The sequence below is a fragment of the Ursus arctos genome, unplaced genomic scaffold (genome assembly GCF_023065955.2).
Source record: "Ursus arctos isolate Adak ecotype North America unplaced genomic scaffold, UrsArc2.0 scaffold_3, whole genome shotgun sequence".
Lineage (NCBI taxonomy): Eukaryota > Metazoa > Chordata > Mammalia > Carnivora > Ursidae > Ursus > Ursus arctos.
In genome coordinates this window covers 35,662,346-35,689,703 of record NW_026622985.1, presented here as the reverse complement: position 1 = coordinate 35,689,703, position 27,358 = coordinate 35,662,346, and the positions used below count along the sequence as shown (strand labels likewise).

Sequence of the window (27,358 nt, the reverse complement as noted above, 5' to 3'; positions counted from 1 at the left end):
AATTGTTGCTAATCAACAAATGATATTCATTATGCCAGAAACATGAAAGTATTTTTTTAAAGTATAATGGCCAAAAAAGGGCAAAAAAATGACAAAGGGTCAGAGAGCAGACTAAACAGAATACAAAGGTACTGTGAACTGCTGATCGTACGCTTTTTGAAGTGTGGCCTTAACTCTCCACTGAATCTGTTCTGAATTCAAAGGCCAGATCTTTTTAACAAAAATAATAATAATTTATAAACATAAGGGGTAATAATTGGATGATAAAATTCAGGAGAGCTCTCAGCAGTTAGGGTTGAGAAGTTTTCAAATTTATACCACATGTTAGGGACCTTGAAAGGTCATATTAGGAGAGATTAAACAAAGGACAATATGTTCAAAGCAAGTGTTTGATGTCTAAATTGTTAAGGGTGTGCTGCTGTGACTCAATTATACTTACAGAGCTGTCAGTGAGTCTGATACAGGAAAGACACATTAACTGACCGATGGTCCAGCGCTCTATTCTGGACATAAAATGTAAATCCAGGAAAAGGCAAAAATGTTGCCACGACAGAATTCCACACTCAAAGTACTCCTGGATCATCTCTTAATCTACCCTGATCTTGTGGATTTAGCACTCCGCCGCTCTGGTTCCCCACTTACTAGGATCAACTATTTCACAGAAACTTTTCAAAGACTAGTCAATAAAATGACATTAACAAAGAAAAACCAAAAATGTAAGAGTTTCACATGTCGCAAATTGAGAATCTGACTTTACTTTCATCATGCTATGCAGTGGCAATCAGTTCTAAACTCAGTTAAAAGCATTAATAGAAAAACTATTTTCCAAATGGGAAAAAAAACAAAAACAAAAAACAGACAAGGAACACCTCACTGGCTCAGTCAGTAGAGCATGTGACTCTTGACCTCAGGGCCGAGACTCTGGGCCCCATGCTGTGCACGGAAAGGCGACAGCTTATCACAAAGAGCCTATTCTAAAGACTGACACTTAACCACAGTAACCACATTTATCAAGGTGAGCATTTTGCGAACTATGTAAGTGTCGAATCACTACGTGGTACACTTGAAATTAATATAATATCGTATGTCAACATATATTTCAACCTAAAAAAGAAAGAGCAAAACAAAGTCTTACATGAGTAAAGAGCACAGGCTCTGGGGCCAGACGACCTCGGCCTCACGCTGGGTCCACCCACAAACGTGGACTCCGGGGTCAAGTGCGATGTCTCTGGGTTTCTGCTGCCGTAAAGTAACCGGCTCTCCTAAGGACTAAACGGATTAATGTCTAGCATCGTAAATGTTAGCTCTTTTTATTATTATCAACAGGATAATGTTCTATGCAAAAATTTTGTTTTAGGAAAAAAAACAAAAGCTTTGTTGCTTCTGAAGTAAAAAATGCTGAGTATACGTCCTTCTCACTAGGATTTACGGGATATTTCAGATCGCATGTGAAGCACAAAGCCAGAACCATTTCTGCTGATTTATAATCTCCACGTTTGGGCTTCTCTTCACTTTAATCCTGACTCTCCATTTAATTCTATTTGTTTTTATTGTGTTTTCTTGATGTAAATCACTTGGAATCCTTTGGGAAATAGCATCCACATCACCAAAAAAAAGAAAAGCTTCTAAAACTGAAGTTTTTCAAGTAAGAAACAAATGTGTTTATGTAAGCAAAATAAAATGAAATGGAAAACAGCAGGAAATGTTAGTAAAAAAGGGAACTAATGAAAGAAAGTATAGAGGGGAAAACCTTAGAAGTGAGGACACAATTTTGAATATTAAGTAGATGGCAATGGGGGGGGGAATTCTATAAAGAGATTTATGGGTGAAAGTGGGGCCTCAAAATGGCAATTTAATAACCAAATTGTACATATCAACCTAACTGGGGAGTCTGGACCTTATTATGGAAACTATAACCAAAACACATCTGAAATAAAACCAGATTTAAATTTCTGTTGCTGAAACAGAATCACAATTCAGTTTTGTTAACTAAAAGAAAAAATTATTCGATTATATCAACTCCAGCCATATGATGTTTACACATAACAAGCTACAAAAGACAAAGACAGCAGACTTGAGGGTTCTGATTACTTTCTCAAGGGGAAAAATTAAACCATATAAAAGCAAAACATCGAAAACAGAAATAAGAACAAGAAAAAAATAAAAGTTACCCATAAAGTAACTATAATAATATAAACATCTAAGCAATAGGGGCGCCTGGGTGGCGCAGTCGTTAGGCGTCTGCCTTCGGCTCAGGGCGTGATTCTGGCGTTCTGGGATCGAGCCCCACATCGGGCTCCTATGCTAGGAGCCTACTTCTTCCTCTCCCACTCCCCCTGCTTGTGTTTCCTCTCTCGCTGGCTGTATCTCTCTCTGTCAAATAAATAAATAAAATCTTAAAAAAAAAATCAAGCAATAAACATTTTAAAGTCCAAATAAATAATATATTAAAACACCACTTTTGTATACCACCAGACTTAGACAAGGGTACAGTAAGAAGATGCTTGAATTGAATTTCACAAAGCACCTTCTCCACTAGGAAAAGGAGGTAACCATGTATTTTAAATAAATAATACCCTGGGGGCGCTGCCTGGGTGGCACAGTCGGTTAGGTTTCAACTCTTGGTTTCAGCTCAGGTCATGATCTCGGGATGGTGAGACTGAGCCCCACATCAGGCTCTAGGCTTAGCGCGGAGTCTTGCTTGAGATTCTCTCTTCCTCTCCCCCTGTCCCTCTCCCTCTGCCCCTCTCACTTGTGCACACATGCTCTCTCCCTCTCAAATAAATAAACAAATCTTTAAAAATAATAATAATACTTCAAATATCTGCTCCCTTCTCATAAGCACCATCATAAATTTGCTGGGATAATGGCAAGGTAAAAACCAAATCTTTCCACGAGCATATGGAGAGATGTCTAAAGTATCACCATGCCCAAAGCAAACATTCAACAAATCAGTATGGGCAATATTGCAAACCCATAAAAGAAAACTAATTCAAAGTTATCCAAATTAAACTAAGAAATGAGATGGCTTGGCAACCTATCCAAAAATGCTATACCAATTTTTACTTATATCACCTCTTACAAAAAGGCCAACATCCATTACAGTGCCATCTATCTAATGACCTGGCTAAGAAACCAGGCCATCAGGTATCTTGAATACCTTCACGTCAAAAATCAAACAGAAAAAAGAAAAAAACAATTTTTATTTCTCCAATTTTTCCCTAAAAAGCAGTTTACATGAGCTGCATTATAGTTCTGTATTGAACCAAACCACCTGTCACCATATACTTCTAATTCACAGGCTTCATTACTCTAATGCCTAAGAGTTCTGGAAATCAGGACACGTGCCATAGAACTAATAGGGGTAGATGGCTGTAAAATTTCATTCATTCACAACAAATTACTGAACACCCAATCTATGCCATAGACAGACACAAAAATTACAAAGACATAAAGCTCCTTGCCCTTCAGGAGCTCACAGTCATGCAGATTATTTGCTTGAAGCAGAGTAACAAAAGGACTTTTAAAGGGCAAGTTTGTGAGGTAGAGTACAAATGAATTTCCTGGAGATCCAGGATGAGTAGGCCCCCAAATACTTTTTGATTGTTGGTCCATTGATAATGGATAGCACGCCTATACTCACAAACCTATAGAGGCTATTCTCTTAGCTCTAGAATCAAGACTGTTTCCTGTTATTCTATTACTGTTAAGTGTTCATGTGATTAGGAAAATTCCCTCAGTTATGAGGAAATCCCTGGGTGGTTACAGAATCGAGACAAAGTAATTAAACTAAAACTTACTCAGGTGACTTCACCTGGGGGCTGTGAGCACCCTAATCGTCTATATCCCACTGCTTTGCCCTAGGATACGACTCTTCAGCTCATCCAAGTTTGACGGGTGAGAGGCCCTGATCATACTGATTTTCCAATATAGGCACACAGCATTAACCACACTGGAACTGTCTCCAGCACAGCTGAGAGAAGGGAGGAGAATGACTCCCACTTCACCTTCTATTCTGATCTCTCTGCCTGTCTACCTGAATTCAGTGATGACTTAAGAAGCACTTTGATACTTTACATGCTTCGGTGGCATTTCCGCAAATAGTTCAGAATATTTTAATTTCGCCTTGTTGTATTTTAGACTTCTCAGAGAGGGAGCAGCCTGTAGTTAAAAACTGAACCGTAATAAATTTCTTTCTGTTAATCTCCTTATAAATTTGCACATTTCCAACTGAATAACGGCAAACTATGTTCCCAGAGAATTTCTTTGAGCTTTGTAGTTTGATAATGCAGCTGTTCTTAATAATAAGACACTGATATTTTCCTACGTGACGGCAGGACAATACATATGCTATAAACTTGTATGTGCAGAGAGATGTGGGTATACATATACAGCAAAGACAACCTGTGTGTATATGTGTGTGTGTGTTAACGGTCAAAGCTAATTCTTTCCTGACTTCTAATCATATAGTCACATATTCTGTCACACGAGGCTGCTCAGGAGATACATACCACACTCCTGACCATCTGTTTCACAGTTATGTGATCCCACTCACACAGGAGATCAATTGATAGAATGTAGATGAATCAAAACTCTATTACCTTTCCTAGCCAAAAAAAAAAAAAAAAAGTATATGCCCCAGGTAGACTGGAATCTCCATCTCCATCTTTGTAAATGAAGAGCATCATTAAAAAAAAAAAAAAAAAGATGTATCATAATTATTGGTAGAGTAGGTGGTTCATTTAATTCATGAACTGTCATGATGAGTCCCACCATCCCCTGTGCCCTTCCTCTCAACCACTCCTACCTATAATTCCAAGGTCAAATGCTATGAATATATAGTCTCTCAATTTTAACACAGAGCTAAATTTAACTTCCAGAATTATCTCTCCAAAACTTTGCCTAAGTTCTAATAGACTTAGCAAACACTAAATTAACACCTCAAAACAACATTCATAAAAGTAAGGTGTCTGATTATTCATGTAGCAAATCAAGAATTCTATAATACAGGCTTGAAATTTTATATCCACAAAGCACTTTCAGATATAAAGATTATCTAATCCAGCACCTTCATTTTAGGGAATTCAAGTATGAAGTCGGTACCAACACAATCTGTTTGACACCATTAAGCAAAATATAACACCAAATCCAAAGTGTCTTTCGGCCGGTAGATACAGATTCGCTTAAAGATGATAATCATGGCGCACCTGGGTAGCTCAGCCGGTTAAGCAGCCGCCTTCGGCTCAGGTCGTGATCCCAGGGTTCTGGGATCCAGCCCCGTGTCAGGACTCCCTGCTCATCAGGAAGTCTGCTTCTCCCTCTGCCCTTTCCCCCCTTCATGCTCTCTCTCTCTCAAATAAATAAAATCTTTAAAACAACAACAACAAAGAAACCTGAACTTGTCTTTAAAACTGGTTAATGTCCAGCCCAACACCTACCTCAAGTAAAATAAATGCCAAAAGCCAGGTCAGTGTATCTTCAGGGGCAAAAATTCACTGAAGAAGAAATAGCCATGGAAACAGCCACTCCCATCTAAATACTTCTAGAGGCACACATTCACACACATAGAAGTGGTATTTTAAGAACCCACAGCCAGTCTAATTCATGCAGAAAAATCCCTAAAAGGAACATTTCCATTATTACTGTGTTGGTTAGTATATGCCCTATTTGCATTAACTTAAACTGTATGTTCTCTTTATTCATTTCCATGACTACTTTTAGCATTTTTATAAAGTGACATCCCTTCATGGGAACAATATCTCACTGTATGACATCAGGCCAACAGGAAAAAGATTTCAATTTACAATGACCTGTCAAAAGGCTATTGCTTGAAATCAAATAAGGAGTTACCAGAATACCATCTGAAGCTCACCACACCTTCAGAAAAGAAAACAAATACAGTATCTTACAGAGGAGACCTTATTTGTGCAATACAAATTAAGACTGAAAGAAGTCCTATTTCAGTCCACTGATGATTTAGAATAATATTCACGGTTGTCACTCTGGAGCCTTTATTAAGGATCATCGCAGATCTGGTATCAGGGCAAAATACAGCTAGAAAAATCTACAAAGGAAATAAAGAAAAACTTTCAGCTGACCAGACAAAGTAATTCTACAGAAAATAACCACCATCTGTGTATCTGACCATTTTGGAGGGACGCATTAAAAATCTAGGGCTTAACCTACAAGATCCTGACAGCTAAGCAGAACACTGGGTACTCTGCTTAGCACTGGCCCTGAACTCTGCTTCCAAATTTGCCACCAACCTTGGACACAGCTCTGAGTTATTATTACAGTTTTTAAAAGGTCCAGTAGTACCAATTCATTCAATCAGAAATAAATGTGAGTCAGTGTCTTTACATCTCTGTACCTCTGTGACCTTCCCTGATCAGAAGTGCTCTTCCCCAAAAGGGATAAAGAAAGGGGGGGTAATCAGAAGGGGGAATGAAACATGAGAGACTATGGACTCTGAGAAACAAACTGAGGGTCTCAGAGGGGAGGGGGGTGGGGGAATGGGATAGACCGGTGATGGGTAGTAAGGAGGGCACGTATTGCATGGTGCACTGGGTGTTATGCACAACTAATGAATCATCGAGCCTTACATCGGAAACCGGGGATGTACTGTATGGTGACTAACATAATATAATAAAAAATCATTAAAAAAAAAAAAAAAGAAGTGCTCTTCCCCAGTCTCAATCAATAAATGTTACTAGCTTTCTTCAGAATTACTCGGAGTACCCTACTTCACCTACCAACCCACTAGCAAGGTTGTTAGGCCTTTATACTTCTTACTACTAAACGTCTCTTTCAAGCTTTCTCCAAAGCATTTTTCTGATCTTTGTTCCTCCAAAATGTGGGCCTGATCCATCATGCTGCCTCCCCATCCTCCCCCAGGTCTTATTCCCTTATCCTCGTCTTTCCGCTCTTCATGGTACCCCAATGCCATAGATACCTGGATCCAGCTCTCACACCCACTGCCCTCCCTAAAGGGCCCCATTAGTTCATCTACCCAATTTTGCAACTGTTGGATCAAAGACAATCAACTCCCTCTTTATATGCAGCTAATTCCTTCACTACCTCCCATTTACTGAGTACTGGTTATAAACCAAGCACAGGGCAAGGTTCTATTTGGGGAGGGAAGGAGAAATACAGCAGATGAATAAGAAAGAGCTGCATGTGATTTTTGTACTTAAAGGTTAACTTTATAAAAAATAGCACCTCTCATCTTCTGCCTTACATCTTGCCCCAGCTTGCTCTTTGCCCGTCTTGACCCTCTATTCTTATAAATATTCACCAGTCTTATCTCTGTTCATTTGGATTCCTGCATACCCACCCCGTCCCCATCTCCATACCTGTCCCTTCGATCCATCTTCCACCTTCCATCAGAGTGGCCTCTCTAATATACAAATCTAACCATGCCTTTCCATGCTCAAAATCCCTTCCCATGACTGATAAGTTTTCAGAAAAGTGTGCAAACTCCTAAGTCTAGCACAAAGAACCCTCCTGATCTAAAGCTGCCTTACCATGTATCGACAACCTTAAACTACTTAAGATCTGCAACAGACAGTGCGCTTTTCTCTCCTCTGTACCTCCCTACCACCTTGCATACCTTCCCCTTCCTCTGCAAATACTAAACCTTCGAAACTTAGCTAGAGCTTCATTTTCTCCCAGAAGCTTCTCCTCACTTATGTCCAGAACCTAGGCGACCTTTCTCGGCCCTCAGTGTCCTGTGCACACCTCTACCACAGTGCGTCTCTCACTACATTATAACTGTTGGCTTACCCCTCTCCCACTGGAATGCACTCTCTCTGAAAAAGAATATGTTCCAATATGTAATTTAGGTGATTAGCTTAGTGCTTTCTTGGCAGAAGCAATTTGGACTAAGGATTTGTCAACTAATTGAAAAAAGCAGTTAAAGTGGGGAATCATAAAAACTGACTTATATTTTATCAGGTCTAGATTAACATAAGACATCTGAAAGTACATTCATTCATTCACTGGTCTCTGGATATCGGGCCAGAGCCTTTGCTTTGGGTTTACGTCTACAGATGAAGAATCAGCATTATGCACCAGCTATGATGGCCAGTTTGACTTTCTCAAAGTGGACCAAAGACTTAAAGACATTTGAAAACTAACTAAAGTAGTTGATCATTTTTGCTATTTGTTAAGACAGCTGTATTAATCCACATCACCCTCATTTAATTCAACGGCAAAATTTTTAGATGACCCCCCTCATCAGATCTTTCTGAAGATTTCAATTTACATTTTTATAGAAAAAGCATTTAATGCTTATATTTCGTATACATAATATTCAATACACACCTAGCAAGACAAGAAACAAGCAAAAACAAGTTTAGAATCTAAGCACCTAAGATAAATGTTTACTGAAAGAACAGAGGAAATGAACGTATGAAGAATGGAAAACTGATGGATTTCCTCCAGCTTTCCAGAACCAGGAACATATAAGAGGGAGGCACTATAGCAAAGAGGTCAACCATCTCTTTAAACTCCTCAGTGACTCCCCACAGTTTGCATCTAATTCCAACCCCATAGTACAAGTCTGTCCTTGAAATATTACCTGCCCACATTCTTACACTACACACACACACACACACACACACAAGCACACGCACACACGCACGTCCGCACACACCTACAGTTCCTCCAGTAGTTCTGATTTATCTACACAGTTACCTCAAACGTACCTTTCCTGGACCTAGAATGTCCCACTTCTCTACCTAATTAACTCTTAATCATCTTTAAAGTGTCAAGTACCATTTCCTCTAAGAAGACCGCCCTGATGAGTCCCCTCCTCCCAACGAAGGGGGACACCTCTGCACCCTGTTACATGGAGGTGACGTTGTGTACTGGATGCCCTGGGTCAGTCCCAGGTTATGGCTGTTGTTGCAGACTAAGTAATAACAGCAGTCCTTTCACTATCAGAAAGTGTCCCAGTTTGACAATAAATCATAGGGTCACCCCAGACACTGTGGGATACGAAGACGACAAAGCTCTATGGTCTTCGCTCTTTTTAAAAAATAAATAAAACACATACACACTGAGATTTTCTGTTTTATCAAATATAAATAATTATTATTCATCCCTATTTTATTCTGAAAAGAGTCACAGTTTGGCCAAAAAATCACATATGGTCACTTTCTGAATGTAACTATATCACAGTACTTACTGCACTATCCTATAAATGTTTTATTCTCTATCTCCTTGTCAAGACTACACATTTCTTGAGAAGCAAGGGCTTCTCTTATTTATCTTAATATCCACACATCAGAGCCCAAAGTTCAACACATACTAAGTATTCAGTAATGTTGGTTGACTGTTAACAATCAATTAGAAGACAATGCTTCCCTAAATGGCTGCAGCATAACCATTTATAAACACCTGAATCATAGGTGATCTATCAACCCTGACTAATGCCCAGACAGTAATTGTAGAGTGTTATAATCATATTAATCTCAAAGCAAAAATATCATCAGCAGTAATAACATAGTGTACATAACAGTATTTGACATACTGGCTCAATTCATTCAAATAATATGAACATAATATACTGTCACATGTTTTTACCAACATCACTACCACCAAAAGGTGATTTTTTTTTTTACAGAACACTTTTTCTGTGTCACCAGAAATGTATATAAACTCCCAAAAAGTAATTGTATTTTTATTTAAAAAGAAAAATGCAGAATACAGCTTAGCAATTCTCTTCCTTAGAGTGCCATTAAAAGCTATTTCTGCCTGGGGAAAATGACATACATTTTGTACCTAAACAAATTTACATGAACAAGCAAGGCCATCGCATAGTTTAGCCTAATAACAACTGTCAGACTTCTCCCAGATAATATAATTCATGGAGGAAACACACAGACAAAAAATATGATTTGAAGACCTTGGATTATTTGTTCCTATGCAGTTTATTACTAATTACTTACAAGTCACGGAGAAAAATGGAAAACTGTTTTCTGGATAAACAAAAGTCATACTCAGCAAGAGCCTGCCTGATTAAAGAATGAGAAAACTGACTACCAAAATAATTACAAAATTATAACTTACGTCTGGAATTAAAACCAAAGACATTTCTAAAATCAATTATCAAAGGGGTGGGGGGGCAGAAATTATCCAACAAAAGGGGGGGGGCGTTTCCTCTCTAATCAAAGAAAACTACAAAAGAAACCACATTTTAATAAACAAGTCACGAAATAAAAGGTGGGGAAGAGACTAAATGGTAAGAAATAATTCAATTGCCTTCTTTAATTAAATTTTCAATTTTCATGTAGGAATACAGATATATTCACATACACCATTTTTTACCAAAGTTGTAGCAAATTACTGCAATTTCTAAGTAGCTTTACAACTTTCATATGGAGCCTCAATTTTTATATTTTCTTGCAACTAATTACAAGCTTGGTCGATCACTCAAAGCAGAAATAAAGTTAAGGCAAAATGAATACTCCCCCTTCAACCCTCACAGCTATATCTCATGCAACTATACTTTAATGACTGTTTCTGGTTAGTTATAAACTGTCATTATCTTACAGGGCAATAGATTGAGATTTCCCAAATGAAAGAGCACAACAGCTTCAGCCAGCCAGAGCAGGGGCCAGAAAAGATTACAATCTGTAATGGAATCACTCAGCCTTCATTTCTAACTGCTTACTTGAAGGATTTCACTTATAAATAAATTATACAATCATTATACATGTACAAATATTATCACCATCATCCCCATTTGGACCTTCAAATGTGGGGAGGGAATGGGGAAGGAGCATGGGTAAGGGACATCAAAGGTTACTCCCACTGATTGTGTACCTACTATGTGCCAGGCACTGTAACAGTCCTGGAGACACAACCATAAGACAAAGTCCCTGCCTTCAAACGGTAAACAAACTTTATTAAGTAGATCATATGTCAGCAGGATCTGAATCCAATTTGATTCCAAACCATGGGATCGTCCTACTATGATTACTGCTTCTACAAACTGCCCCAAGGAGAATTCCGTTAGCAGGTTTTCTAAGAAAAACAGAGGCAAGAGAACAACTCCACTAAGATACAAGGAAAAAAAAACTTTTGTTTGTTTTTGTTTTTTCCTGAAACAGCTTCAGAGGGTAGAACCAAGTAAGAAAACCTGATGGTGAGAGTTATTTTTATGTGTCAACTTGGCTGGGCCAGGATGCCCAGATATTTGGCCAAACATTATTCGGGATGTCTCTGTGAGGGTGTTTTTGAATGAGATTAACATTTAAACTGGAGTAAAGCAGATTGCCTTCCCTAACATGGATAAGCCTCATACAATCAGTTGAACACCTGAATTGAACAAAAGACTGACTGCCCTTGAGCAAGAAGGAATTCTCCAGCAGATGGTTTTTGAACTTGAACCCTTACCCTCCAGCCTGGACCCTTCCCTGAGTCTCCAATTTGACAGATTTTAGACTTAAACTACAACATCAGCCCTTCCCTGAGTGTCCAGCCTGCCAGCCCATCCTGTAGATCTTGGACTCGCCAGACTTCATAATCATGTGAGCCAAATCCTTAAATAAATTTCTCCCTGTCTCTGTCTCTGTTTCTCTCTCTCTTTCTGTCTCTCTCTCTCTCCCTCTGTCTCTCCCTTACCCCCCCACACATACACATCTATTGATTCTGTTTCTCTGGAGAACCCTGACTAATAATACTACCTAAACATTAAATACAACACATGGAAAAAAGACACCTTCAAAAGTATTTCACGTTAATTTGTTGTGATGAGCACCGGATGTTGCATGTAAGTGCTGAATCACTAAATTCTACACTTGAAACTAACATTATACTGTATGTTAGCTAACTAACAAATTTAAATAAAAACTTGGGGAGGAAGTATTTCATATTAATATTTACAGTCTATTTCCACCATCCTCCAGTGAGAGGAATCAACTCTACTTAGTCAATGGTTTCTGTCTAGATTAAGGGTAAGAATTTCACAAAACAGTAAGAGCCAAAACCAAGTAACTTCAAACTAAAACTTCTGATTGCTATATCTGCAAATGGAGCAATCTCCTGAGAGTTCTCTAGCTCCTTAAAATACTACTCACAGAACTCATTATTCCGAGAAGGAACCAGCAACATAAAAATTCCACAAGCATCAGACTCTCCAATGGAAAAACATAAGTTTCATCTCAAAGTTAGCTGGGTGCATAATAATGTTGCCTTTTCTCCTTTATATAATCCTTAAAATTATATACAATCAATCGTATGAGTGTTACTACTATAAAATCAATATTCAATAAAATACAAATAGAATTTATTGGCCACATTTTATGCAGTAAGATTTAAGTACACCTAATAGAAAATGGTAATGCAGCACCAGTGTAATTAATAAGGCAATTTAATTAGGACTTCACCAGAGTTTATAAAATGCCAGAATTGCTTAAAATGCTAAGATTTGAGTTATCAGTTGATCTAATGAGGCCAGAAGCAATCCTTTAAACTTCTAATTTCAGAAAACTCTGCCACTCAACAAAAATATTTTTGTTATCACCTATATGCTCCAGCATTATCTACCAAAGCTTTTCAAAGGCAGAACACTATCCAATCCAATGCACGAGAGGAACTGACCCTTTGACCCTAACTAAAAATATTATATACGACCATATAGTCTAATCATACATCAAATGAATCTCTTTTCAGCTAAAACTTTTGTTAAGAAGAACAACAGGAAACTACATATTGGCTGGTGTTTTGTAACAGGAAACATATTCAAAAGGACGCTGTGGAGTCCTGGAACTCAAAATCCTGTTTTTAACTGACAGCATGCAAATGTCTTCATAGGATTACATATAATCAAGATACTAAACTTGACATCTCTACTCTCCCAACTTTTGAGAGAGAAAAGCCGTTGAAGCTCAGTAATTTAACAGATCAAAAAGAAAGACATATAGGAGAATTGTTAGGCTTTTTTAAAACAAATATTTACTATGTTTAGTAAGGCTACTCATTAAAATATTTTTCTCCTCAAATCCAAAATACATGCTCAATTTTTAAAAGCATACTTTAGGTTACACGTTAGTATATGACACACACAATAGCAACTCACGGAAAGTATCTAACACCTATGCAAATGTTATCATCATAATTTAAAATACACGGGAAGGTCCTCCCCCCATAATATTCACAAGCTTAACCACAAACGTGGGATCAATTTTACAAAGGATTAAAAAGTATGCATTTAATGAATTCAACTATTAAAAGTTCATCCATTTTCTTAAACTAACACTTTCTTCAGTATTCCAAAAATGTATACTCTCCAACCAAAATTTTTCTGTGACATAATGACCTCCAAAGAAAATAACATTAAAAATTAATCATTTTAATCTTGGACAATATGAAAAAATGTTTTTGTCAACTTCTTAAGTTGTTATTACTGATCATTCTAATTGTGTTCCCATCACCTTTTTTTACATATAATTAAAGAAGTAACATATGCTCATTGTAGAAAATTTAGTAACTCTAGAAAAATATAAATAACTTTTTTAAACATCACCTTTATTCTCTTCACCCAGGAATTACCATAGTTAACATTTTAATGTATGTGCTTTCAATCTTCGTTCTAGGTACAAATATACATACACTAAAAGTAAAATTGTGATAAAATGCATATTAAGTACTTAACCAGTTTTTTTACCCTATAGTATACTGAATATAGCAATAGCCTTCATCTTTAAAATTTTAAAAGACATGACCTATAATAGATTTATCCTATTACTCTATATGCATATATCATAATGAATTATTATGACATTATTATGAATTATTATGACTACCAAGACAAATAACAACTTTGATGTACTCCTTACCAACAACCATTGACCAAAAAAACACACTGACCATAAAAACAACACTCAGAACTCATATCCAAAAAAGGCCTATAAACACATGAAAACATTTAGCCTCACCAATAAATCAACATAAACTATAGAAATTATGAGAGACATTTTTCACCCACCAAACTGGAAACTATGAAGCATATAAATAACACCAAGTTATTGGTGCAGAGATTGTGAGATAAGCATTCCAATGCAATGCTAATTATAAACTAATACAACCTTTCTAAATAATAATTCAGGTGGTATGTACAAACAGCTTTAAAATATTTTAGCCAATAATTTTATTTTTAGAAATCTATACTACATTACAGAGAATTCTAGATCCTGAACAAAAAATTGCATACAGGGTTAATTCCCTTCTAATCCTAATATAGTGTTATGCACATATAATCAAAAGTCAGTAAAGACTTGCTCTATGTTATCATCATTCTTGTATTCTGCTTTCCCTATTATTTTGTAGATTTTCATTTCTGATCCAGTTTTTGTTTTCATAAGGCTTGTTTGTGTGTTTAATGTTTAGTGCCCAATCTTAAAATTTCTAAGAGGAAATGGGTGCTCTGGGCAGAGTACATTATATAAGAACTCATGCACAACTTAAATTACTGCACTTTATTATTCTACCTACAGAAGAAACTTCTAAAAATAAACACATCTTATGTACAGGTGCACAAAATGACAGTCAAACAGTAACTTTTGCCACCCCCCTGAGAAATGGGTTCCTTTACAAGTATATGTATATATACCAGTTGATTCAAAGTGCAAGTGTGAATTTGTCTTTTTCTTTCTTTATGAAACAACTTTGCACATTCATTTTATCTGAAACAACTGGCTGGTAAAAGAACCGATCAATACAGCACTGACTCACAAATTGATCTTAAATACCAACCAATAAACCCACTCTTCCCTCTCCTCAACCGAGGTCCCTTACAGTGAAAGGAAAACACTTCAAAACCCTGAACAGATACCTCTGATTTTGAGTACAATTTAAAATCCTTCTATTTGGGGCACCTGGGTGGCTCAGTCAGTTAAGTGTCTACCTTTGGCTCAGGTCATGATCCCAGGGTGCTGGGATCAAGTCCCGTGTCAGGCTTCCTGCTCAGCTAGGAGTCTGCTTCTCCCTCTCCCTCTGCTCCTCCCCCCCACATGTGCTCTCTCTCAAATAAATAAATAAAATCTTTAAAAACAAAATAATAAAATAAAACAAAATCCTTGTATTCAAGATTATACAAATTTTCAAGCATGAATGTACCCTCCACGGAACTTTATCCTGACATACTTTTGAAAGAGGAACAGAAGTAAAAAATAATTTTTGGAGAACAGCTCTTAAATGGATGAAAGAGAAAGGTCCGCCTCACTGCACAGTGACAGACTGAAGGCACAGAGTCATCCAGTTTTCAGGGTTATGTCAGTCCAAAAGCATCACAGCGAAAATGCCACAAATAGCTACTCGGGAAGCCTCTCACCTGGTCACTCCTGGAAAGAAGCCTCCATAATCATGACTCTATCTGTTTGACCCTTGCCAACCCCTACATGTTCCAATCTAGCCCACCTTATTTCAGCTGCTATAGAAAACAACTTGGAGGATCAGCTTTCCCCAAAATGAAGCTCATTATCTGACTTAAAAAAGAGAGGAAACTAACAGGTCTATGAGCCATTTCATCTAAAACCACTTTCCCTGCTACATAAATATATGGGGGGAAAGTTTTAGCTCTACAAATGCTTTTCTTAAATCCCTCCAAAAATAGATAAAGCAAGTGAAGAACAAAACTTTCCTCCTCCTGAAATATAAAATTTCCAGACATCTTTATACTCGGCCTGATTCACTGTCCTTTTTGTAAGAATAGATGCGTGAGAAAGAGAGAGCAAGTTAGACTGAAAAGTTAGGAATTTTGCAAAAAAAAAAAAAAAAAATCATCAATACCTCAATCATGTTGAACTGTGCTATGAAGCTATTTCCAGAACAAAAGTGAGTGAAGCAATTAATATGTCAGCAACTATATTACAAAACATTTCTTTATTCTTAGGCTCCTCTGCAGGGTGTTTAATATATAGTTCAACCCATACTTTCAAAAGTTGAGTTGCTCTAAAAAGCCACTCTATAAAAATGTACTCCCCTGGATTTAAAATTTTAATCATTTTAAACTACAATTTACAGCATAAATAACATTCTCAAGAGTAATTTAATATAAATTCATTTCCATATTCCAACAAAAGATGTCCATTACCCTTTGAAATAATAGCACAAATATTTATGATAGTGGTACTTACTGTACAAATCTGTTTAAGAGATAATCAGAGAATCACAAGATGTTAATGCTGAGAAGGGGACTTTTACAAATAAGATAGCCTCCATTACAAATCAGAAAGCCAGGGTCTCAAGAGGCAATTTGTCAAGTTTACAGAATACCAAGTCACTCTTGGTGTTACTTGCATTACCAGTTAATAATATTTAATGGCAATATAGATACTATGCTTCAGTAAATAACAGGCAATAAACTAAATGAATACCTGCTCCAAATTACTCGTCTCATAAATGGTTACATTACGGATAACAGCAAGTATGGCATATGAATTCTGTATTAAAATATTGAAGAATGAGGAGAATTTTAAAGATAAAGAGTGAAGTTTGTCTATGAACAATCTCAATGAACATATAAGAATAAGGAAAGCAACAACGTAAGAGCAGTAGGATGGAAATAAGCTGATCAGATCATCAGAAAAGGACAAGGGTCCCTTGTGCTAAGACCAATGTAAACATGAAATCAGCATTAGCGCTATCTGTGCCTTTAACGACACCCCACGCTGGAGCAAACACTTAGGCTCCATCAGCGGCAATGTCAGATTACATGCATGGAAGCGCAGTGCCCCACACAAGGGAGCTATTCCAACCATCCTCTTCACCACAGACACCATTCTTCCTCAGTTTACAAATACCTTCATCCCCTCCTGAAACCTGCTGTCTCCTCAGCTTGTTTTTTTGTTTGTTTTCTTCTCCATGAAATTGCATAAGGAGCAGACAGCATCTGTTGTTCTCATATCTTGTCACTTGATCTTTACACTATGTCAGCACCCAGAAAATTCTTTTGCCCCTGCTCTTTAGACTCTCCTATAGTCTGCTGTCCTCAAGATGTCTTAAATTTTAACATATCGCAAGTCACACTCGTTGTGTCTCCCACATTCCCGTTCAAAAAGCATGCCCCTGATTCCATTTATATGAAATGTCCAAAAGAGGCAATCCATAGAGACGGAAAGTAGATTCGTGTTTGCCAGAGGATGCAGGAAGAAGGGGAATTGGGAGTGACTGCTAACAGGCACAGGGTTTCTTCCCAGGGTGACAGAAATGCTCTAGAATTAGATAATAGTGATGGTTGCACAACACTGCGAATACACGGAAAGCCATCGAATTGTATGGTGAATTTTATGTTACTTGAATTTTATCTCAGCAAAAAAATTGCAAATTAAAAATAAATGAAAATAAGCACATTCACAATGCTCTACAATTACACACACAGAGAGACACAGGGTGCCCCTCCTTCTAACTTTCCTTTCACCTTGCAAAATAATAAACTCCCCAAAGGTGGAATTATTAAAGCAGAAGCCAGATGATCATCTGTCAGCAATGTGCTATTGAAAAGCTAACTGGAGTGAGGGGAAAATTACACTAGATTACCCTGAAGGATTTTTCATCTTTAAGTTTCCGTGTCACAAACCAAAATGAAGAGATAAGAACCAGGGGAAAAATCTTTAAGTGACCAGGAAGAAAAAATATGAATCATCTCTTCCCATTCAAAATGAGAACGACAGAATATAATGAAGCAAAAGAACAAAAATGAAATAGATCCAAAAAGGAAGAGCACAGAATATTAAGAAAAGAATATTAAGTAAATTAAAAAACAGCACAAAAACCAAGAAATTATATTCAGAGTTTAATATACCAATCCTTGTTTTGTTTATAAAGAAATTATCCCATAGTTAACTGTGTCTCTCTAGAGAAATTCCAACACCTTTTTTGTCCTTGAGTGGTGAAGAAGTAAGATGTTGCAAAAAAAATCTAATGTAGATGAGATTTAAATCAGATTACTACTGATGGGCTAGTAACTGGGTTAATAAGGTAAACAAGGTGTGAATAACATAATAGAAGGTTATTTTCCCCTAAATACAGCCTCTTCCCTTAAAAATCCATTAACCCAACAACCAGTGTCCTTTGTGAGGAAGTTTAGAGGGAAGACAAAAAATTATGGATGATACAAAAAATAAAAAAACTAAATCTACTACAAATAAATGCCAGCAAACATCTGTAATAGTTTATTGTAGAGAAGAACCCCTTTTTGAATACGAAATGACCAGCGTCTGGTAAAATAGAGAAGAGGTATTAGTATACACACTCAATATCAGAAAAGGGGTACAGTAAAATATTGGTACATTAAATTTGTACAGTAAATTAAAATATTTGATATATTTACCTGGTTATAAATCATAGGTTACAAGACATCTGAATTTTAAAGGAAGTCCAATTTAAAGGATATGACATCAAAGTTATCTAAATAAAAACAAACTAAATAAGACAACAATCCTTATACTCTTTCTAGTTTATTAATTTAGGCTTCCAAAAAAATGAAGGAAATGGAATTTCTGAGTCCATCAAGAACTTCTTCCTCTTGTTTTTTTATAATTAAAAACGTATACTCTTGTATAAAACTCTTGTTTGGTCTAACACAGGAGTCTAGGATGTGACATTTTAATGACCTAAATTTTTTATGAATTTAGGGATCATAATCCACTCTTGTATCCACAACCATCAGGCACATTACAACTTTACACCTGTGTCAGCTTCAAAGAATACAATTCCACACAACCAGCGACAGCAGACTGATCCGGAAAGCAAACGTGTGAAAGGAGCTTCCCCAACATTTTGTGACCAGCTCCTCTCAGAAGCCCGAAAACCGTACTTCACAATCACATTCCAAAAAGCCATCTGTTGATCAGCAGCCTCAGCACCCACTTGAGATCTTTTTAGGAATGCGCAGTCTCACCTGAGACCTACTCTTCGTGCATTTGCTGTATTACTCAAGAATATTAAATTCTGTTATAAAGGTCAAGAAAACAAATGGGATGGATGGAACTCAGAAGTGACGGTCACTAATGGTAAGTAAGCTAATAGCTTAGGAGGTAAAGGCAACACTCAGAGGCCCCATCAGGTATAGATTACAAAAGCTTGTAAGCTTCTAAAATGAAGGCAAAATTCTCAAGATGTGTTAAAAATAGGTAAGTTAGTAAGCTGTAAGACATTCCAAAATAGAAAATACGATGGAACAAACAAGAGGTTCACTTAAAAGAAAAGGGATGAAAAGACCAAGTCATCATCATGCCGTCTCTGGACTGCCAGGTACGCCGTCTCCGTATCAGCCACCCACCGAAGACGCCCAGGCTGGTCTTATTCCCAACCTGCGGGTGCTTGACCCAAGAAACACCAAGAAAACCCAGGGAAACTGGCAAAGCTACAGCCGTATGTTTAAGTGTACTTGTACCATCTCTCTTCTGTAGAGCAAATATCACGATATCATGAGCTGAGGGGATTATTAGTATGTGGAGCGCTTGCTCAAAAATCAACTCTGGTCCTCATAACCACACCCTCAGTCGGAAGGGTGATGTGAAAGCAAGAGGGTTGGGACATACGAATATTGTGCCCCCGGGCCTCAGATGCTGTGGTCCTTCCAACCTTCACACCTTACATGTGTTAACTTACCCCATGGCTTTCCTCTTGCTTCTGGCTGCGTATTTTAAACTGATTTGATAAATACAGTGATTCAAACATTTAATTTGGTTGCTGAGCCTGTCTATTCCATATCCCGTGGGAAAGCTGGCGGTGTACTTGGAGGCTAATCTTCACATGAAGGTGATTTCCCCTCAAAATACCTACTGAACCAGAAACGTGCATCTTCAAAGATCCCCAGGTGATTCATAAGCACATTTTAGTTTAAAAGCACTGAGCAAGACTATCCGAAGAAACAGAATGAGAGAATTTTGGATCTCAGAACTATACTCTGAACACCATCCCGAATAAACGCTCTCGTCTATGCCCTGTGTACCAACTCACAGCCCCAAAAGAGACAGAGAATGCTAAGGGACCCACTTTCAACAAGTATCATGTAAGATTTGGAGAAGCACTGCTGCCCTTGGTGAGTCTCCTTTGAACCCCAGCTCTGTAAAGCTCCATACAGTTGGAGAAAACACTCAGAAAAGTATATCACAATATACCTTAACACTAACCCTGCAATCTCCTTCCTGCTAAGGGAATTACGAAAATACCCTTTTTCATCTATGCTGTGTTTCAAGAACACCTATCCAAAGGACATAAGGCTACCAGAAACAGAGAAAGGGTTATGACTGCCTTAAAAAGGTTGCAGTGACCTTAGAAAGAGCATCTAAGAACAGTTCAGCAGAACAGCCTGAGAAGCATCCTTAATGGGCTATCCACTTCCCACCTCCTAGCAGTTGCTGACCTGATCGGCTCCAGTCATTTTACGTATTTATTACATTTTATTGTATATTGCACTGTTCCCCACACATAGTAAGGGCTCAGTAAATGTTCCAAATTAATAGAAAACAATAATGAAAAACATCACCCCTTCTCTCCTGCATTCATTTAAAGCAAATCTAATTAATCCAATCTCTTGGTTTTGAGAAATTTCTGAGAATGAAGGCAATAATTCCACATCTCAAATTAGCATGGTTCGTAACACTCTCTCATTCCATATCTCAAACTTGGATTTTATATTTTCCATTATTAATCAATCCCACTCTAATTTTCCACAACACTGTGAAACACATCAACCTACTCATTAAGAAACAATCCATTTCTAAATGTCACCAACAATTATGTATAAGTAATATGCAACAGAGGAAAGATCAGCTATCATTTTGATGCTTTTCTAGGTCCAGATTTAAGATGTCTTAGGAAAGTATCTATTTAAAACATCTACAGAAGAACTGAAATAAAAACTGAGGAAATGATCACACACACAAAGATCATAAACAAGATGTAAAACAAAGGTTTAAAAGTGTTGAGAATATTTGCTCTAGTGAAGAATAAGATGAGAATATCAGGAAAAGAATGGTAAGGTTCTAAAGATCATTTCTGTAAAGAGTATGTCACCTATGGTTGCTGAAAGAGGGAGTATGTTTAAATTTCGAAAGGAAAGATTTAGGTTGGAAATCATAATCTCCCATTCCATAAGTGAATCTTTACAAAAAGAATAAGGAAACATACATAGGGAATGGCTCAGAGTATTCCCTTCCAAATGGTCTATCAAACCCTGTTCAATCCATGCATTTAGCACAGCCAAGGACAGTTACAGTCCTTATTGGACATTAGACATTTCAGCACAGGTTTTCAGACTGTTACATGGGTTTTAAATACCAACTGTTGAAGAACTGACTCCACTAGCTCACATAGGAAAGAGGTAACATTGCAGATTTGTGTGTCTTCTACCTCTAACAGCATGAGCACAAACACATGATAAGCCTCCAATAAATACTTGTTGAATTGCATTATTACCACCCTCTGAGGCAAAAATCTTAATTGGAGAATAATCTAAACACTACCATCACCACTACCAGTAGAAAAGTGCTCTCAAAATTTCCAAGTGAATCCACTTACATGTTAAACAATGAGAACAACAAGAAAGAGTAATTGTCTTATTCATTACAAAAGGCTAAGAATGAATCTTCTGTTTGCAAACTTAATCCACTCCAACTAGTACTGTTAAACCTAGTGCATTATCTTTGTTTCACAAACCTTACGCTTGATCTATGTTCTTGATAAAATGTGTTACAACTTACATGTATGTAATCTATTTCATTCTTTGTTACATAAAATAGTTTCTTTAATATATGAAAATTAAAAGGCAAAATGCTTTTTGTTATAAGCAACAGTAGGAAAAAAAAAATCACTTGAATTTCAGAATATCATACCCCAAACCTGGTTTGTTCACCTATGCACAGCCATATTTCAATGAGAAATCCTTTAAAATGCATTAAACCTATCACTGTGCGTTATGTTTTGGGCAGCACAGGACCCAAATACAAGGCTGGTGCCCCATTTGGTTGAGTGGATAGTGTTCTACTTGATAAATTTTCATAAGCTGCTATCCCCCATTAGGGAGTTAGTCACTGGTTTTAACAAACTCCTTGAAGAGTTCATTTCAGTTATTCCTGCCTTGCTCAATGTGAAACAATTTAATCTTATTGCTTTCTTCCTAAGGGGTAGAAAGACGGTGTTCAAAGGACAGCACTTGGGAAGGGAACACGCATGGTGAAATTTAGTAGCTCTCTGGACAGGCCTGAGGGAAAGACACCTCTAAAGAGAGAGCCTAGAACTGGGGGGCAGGGGGGAGGCTCACAAAGGAAAGTGAGAAAACACAGCAAAGAAAGTCAGCTTAGTCAGAAACCACACTCATATCTCTAGTTATTTTAAACATAGTATAACTTGGCATGGCCCATTCTGGTCCAGAAGTTTTGTCTTACACTAATGAAATGAAAATTTCCCTACTAACACCTATAAGTAACTTCATAAATTATTACTTTATTTCAAATCAGTATTTCATAATTAAAGCAAAGTCAAATTTTTCTTTGCTTTGTAAATTATCTCTCTTACAGCCTTACGTGGAAGTTTCAAAAGATGGAAATAACAAGACAGTGATTTCAGATTCTTTTAAAAGATATCATACCAAATTCCAAATCTATCATATATCCACACTGGACAAGCTAGGAGTCCCTGGAAAGTGGTTTCAAACTACACCTTCTACCACCACAACCTTTCAGCTTCCCCTAAGAGGGCATGCCAGAGGCTTAGGACAGAGGCTGATGGGCAAGTACACTTCGCAAAAGCCCTCCAGCAGACTGTGATCCTCAACCTACCGCCTCCTGCCCCTCCCGCCATCATCAGCTAATAGCGTTTCACCTCCCGCTACTGATGTACACTGTGCTGTTTTCTTCTATACCAAATGTTAACTAAGTGAAGTCATTAGAATAGAGCACCTGAATTCAACTGGCATTTATCCAGCTTTTAAGAGGTAGAAACATATACATGAATGACAAATCAGTTTAATTCCTTTCATAAAATTTCATTTCAGGGCTACATCACAAATTCTGAACTCAAAGCTATTCACAGTCATAGCTTTCCAATTAAAATATTCAAGTCCGCTAATATAATTCCATGAATCAAACTTTCACTACTAAGTAGCAGTACAAAAAAAAAAAAAAAAAGAATATTAAGTTTCAACATTCCTCACAATCCACTTACACTTAAGTAAGAGATAACTCAGATTTTTTAAGCAAGTAAATAAAGACTATTATTTCAAGGTCAACCATAACTCTCTCATTGTATATTATGCCTCATATCCTAGAGTGTCCAGATTCAGAAAATTTTATTACTTATGGGTACTTTTAGTAAAACTAGTTAAAGAGGTAATTCTATTTCAAACTAACACTCCCGGTTTTCAGTGTTCACATCATTCATACTCCAGTCCACTGGAATGTATCTCACAATCCCCAAACTTCTTCAACTTTACTATTAGTCAATACTGGCTTAAGCAACCATAAAGCATATTAGGAAAAATGTGGACATCTCCCAAACTTTTAAAATCACTTGATAACATGTGTATATCAACAACCGTGAATTCCTTCTAGTTGTCAAATTCATTCTACATACATTTAGGCCCAAATACTAAAAAAAACAAAAACAAAAACAAACCCAAGAAAACCAAACTTAGAAAAAAACTTCAAAAACAAACTGAGAAAACATACTTACCTTAATTGGAGCACTACTAAACTTAATTTTCCTATTTGCTGGGATGTCTTCTTCTTCTGGCAATCCAACGATTTCCGAGTATTCCATATCAGGTTGATAGTAATTGTTTTCATCACTCTCTTCCTGCTCATCCTGCTCAGTGCCTGTCTCTCCCCAGTCTGAATTATACCTGGATCTTACCCTGTATACGTTATAGTCACTGTGCATGTAAACATGGGAGCTCTCAAAATGATCTGAATCTTCAGGTACTTCCTTTCCACACCTGGATCCAGAAGCATCAGCAGAGGTAAAATCACCACCTGCAAGTTCTTTCTTCTGATGCATTGCTGCCTCGCTCCCAACTGAATTAGCTTCGGCGTCTTCTAAAGGTTCATTTTGTGGTGAAGGGATTTCAGACTCTGGCATTGCCTTATTTTCAGCACAAGTGTCTTCAGGAATGTCTCTGTCGATGCTGACAGGAGTCTCTTCGTTAGATGCGGAGTCCTCGGCTTCCTTGCTCTGCTGTGTCTCTTCACTGGGCATTGAGGCTAGAGAGGTACTTTTTAAAGCCACTTCTGGTGCTGGAGCTGCATGACCCTTCTGAGCATCCTCTGCATCATCGCCGTGTTTGCTTGGAGGAGACCAAGAATTAGAATCCTTAAGGTGACCAAAGGTGTCAAGATTCGTAACAGTAACAGATGGCAGATTCAGGGGATAATGCCCAGTCACTGAGTATTCGTTGTTCTCAGCCTTCTCCGAAATGATGGCACTGGGGGAATCGGTGTTCTCAAATACTGCACTCAGTTGACTCACAGTTGGGGAGACAGCCTCTGTCCGGGAGCTAAGGCTGTCCAAGGAATCGGTACTGCCTCTGTTGGACTTTGAGCCACCCCATTCATCCTGAGGTTCACTCCCTCCAGCTTTCTCTTTCTTTGGGGAATAGCGGTTGTTTTGTCCTGATTCATGCACGCTTCTCTCAAACATCTTCCGAGTTTCTGTGAACTTAGAATATGAAGGGCCATCGTACATTGTGTCAAATCTACTGATTCGTTCTGAAACAGAGGACTCCAACTTAACAACCGAGCCATCTGTTTTTTCCAGAAATTCTTTGGGCCTCATTCTTCTCTGTGGAGATGAAGGTCCACCTTTCCCCCTTGTTTTGGCAATAACTGCAGCATTTTCATTGGGTTCCATACCCATCTGCATAAATAGATTTTTAATTCTGTTGACGTTGGAGCCATATTTCCTCCCCCTGCTCTGCTGGGAGCCCTCACCTTCTTTTGTTTTTTGTTCCCCATCTGACTTGGGTTTGTCAAAGGTACTTTTCAGTGCCTGGAACTCAGTTCTATAAGCATTCCTGTGAGGAGAGGCACTTCTGAGAGTGGTTCGTTCACCTGAAGACTCGGTTTTCAACATTTTTACTCCAGGGGTGAAAAGCCAATGTTCATAATGATCAGGAAAAAAGCAAAAAACAAAAAACAAAAACAAAACACCTCTCTTCTCTAATCACCAGTACTTGGTCAAGAAAAAGTACCTCTCAAATGGCATACTGTATCAGTGATCCTCCCAACGGGTGTATTAGGAAATTATTCAGTCAAGAGCTACACAAAATGGCTTTTTCAAAGCAAGACTAGAGGTTCATCTGTAATAGAAAAGAATGAATTTCTAAATTCATTTACTTATTTGAACTTAAGTTTAGTTAACTAATAATACACTTTTCAAAATGGCTTAGCCATATGTCAAACAGAAAAAAAAAATTACTTACTGAAATTGGAATTTAAAAAGCCAAGAATTTAAAAGTTATACCTCTGATTGGTCTTTGGTAACACAAATGTTTCAAACACAATTTGGAGATCACTACAGAAATCACACACTAACACACACACAAGTTACACATAAGTAGAAGTACACTACTTTAGCCTAAGTTTCTGTTGCTTTTGTGAATGACCTTCAAAGAAACCAGCAGTTCACAGATATTTTAAGATATCATCAAACTGTTCAGAAAAATGGATTTCATTTGGGACGCTCCACATCAGGTAGAATTTATTTTCTGTATAAGCACAATTAAAAGTTTGGAATCTACGTTTTCAAAGTCCAAAATATGCCTACAGAGGCTTATTTCACTCTCTCTGGTCCAATATTCACGTTTAAAGCATCCCCAAAGCAACATTAAGTACATTTTCAGACCAAAACAAGCAGAAGAAAGTTCTTACATGAAAATAAGTTTCACTCTAAGTGCTCTCACATCTAATATTTGCAAGTTTCCTAAGAGTGGACACTACTAATTACAGAGTGAGATGGAGAATATCATGGGAATAAATGCAGGAGAACGTGAGGATCAAAAAGCAAATATAACATGAAACCTCTTTTTCATAGCCCTGATTTGTTTACTCCCATTTGCCTCTTACTACAAACTCAGAATGCAACGCAAGGCATGCTTGCTGGTCTCCACTAGCCCACAGCTGGATTTTGTACCAATATGCCAGTAATCAAATACTTCAAGATCTGCTGAGGCGCAGACAATGTAGTTCCAAAGATTTTTCATTTTGTTTTTGCTTTGTTTGGTCTTTTAATATTAGGCCGAGCCATATCACCCTCACGCACAAGCAGCTGAGGAAGCACACACTTTCACTTAACCCGCCTCCAAACTCGGCTTCTGGCCCAGCACGCATGCATGGCCCATGCAGACAAACAAGAAAGGCTGGAGAGTGTGGTGCCTGTTTTTTTGTAAAGCATCGACAATCTCCTTGTACCCTGACATTTGTTTAAGCCTCACACACCCTCCCCTCCCCCCTACACATACACCCCACTCCCTCCCCGGCCAATTCGAACCCAAGGGGGCGGGGGCGGGGGAGATGGGGCCGCCGCCGGGGGACTCAAAACCTGCCCTCACAAAAGACAAACATAAATAACACCAACTTGAGAGGCAGCCGGTTCCCAAGCCTGCTTCGGGACGCAATCCCTCGGCCCCGGGGCAGGGCCGGGAGAGCAGGTGACGCCAAGCGCTATGGTAGGAGGTCGCAGTCTAGCTTTGTGCCAAAAAGCACCTGAAGTCCTAACACATTGGCTGCGGCTCCCGGCGGCTGCCAGGCGGATCCCAGTGTGGCACGGGGAAAGCCGAGCTCCCTGGCCACATTAAAAAAAGAAAAAGAAAAAAAATTACAGGGTAATGATAATAAATCCCTTTGTTTTTCCTCCCAATGTGCCAGGAAACAATAGATCCCACTGATAATGCCTCCGATCCTCAACCTATCGCTCCCCAACCACAACCCACCCCCACCCCCAGCCTGCAACTCAGCCTTTGTACATCCCGATTTTTTTCCTCTTCATCTCCACCCTCCCCAACTCCTCGCCCCGCGCACAGCCTCCCCCTTACCCGAGCGGGAGCCGCCGCCGGCGGGGAGGGTCGGGCGGCCGCGGCTCCCACCCCCTCCTCAGAGGCGCCCCCCGCCCCACGGTGGCCGCGGGTCTATCCGCGCCGGCCGGCTCGGCGCCCCTCCACCCGCCGCTCACGGCGCAGCGCGGAGGGCGGCTGCGGCGGCCGCTTCCACTCGCGCCGCGGCCCCCACGCGCGCCCAGCCCGCGGCGGGCGGCCCCGGGAGGCGCGCTGCGCTCCCCAACGCCATTGCGGGCGGGCGGCGGCCCGGGCCGCGACACGCTCGCACACTCGGGCCGGCCTGGGGCGGGGGTCGCG

General features: G+C 38.6%; 1 protein-coding gene across 15 annotated transcripts in view; it reads right to left on the bottom strand.

The window, feature by feature from the left end:
* PPP1R9A (protein phosphatase 1 regulatory subunit 9A) overlaps positions 1-27,358 on the bottom strand; it is a 298,618-nt gene that overhangs the window by 270,971 nt on the left and 289 nt on the right. For 11 of the 15 annotated variants that reach the window (XM_044386606.3, XM_044386621.3, XM_048212761.2 and 8 more), the window contains exon 2: positions 23,686-25,306. In XM_044386606.3, the coding sequence (XP_044242541.1) occupies positions 23,686-25,080 (1,395 nt within the window). In that variant the 5' untranslated portion in view covers positions 25,081-25,306. Of the gene's footprint in view, positions 1-23,685; positions 25,307-26,583; positions 26,791-27,040; positions 27,123-27,358 lie in introns of those variants that run through there. The other 4 variants (XM_044386596.3, XM_048212760.2, XM_048212762.2 and 1 more) reach the window with 2 other exon arrangements.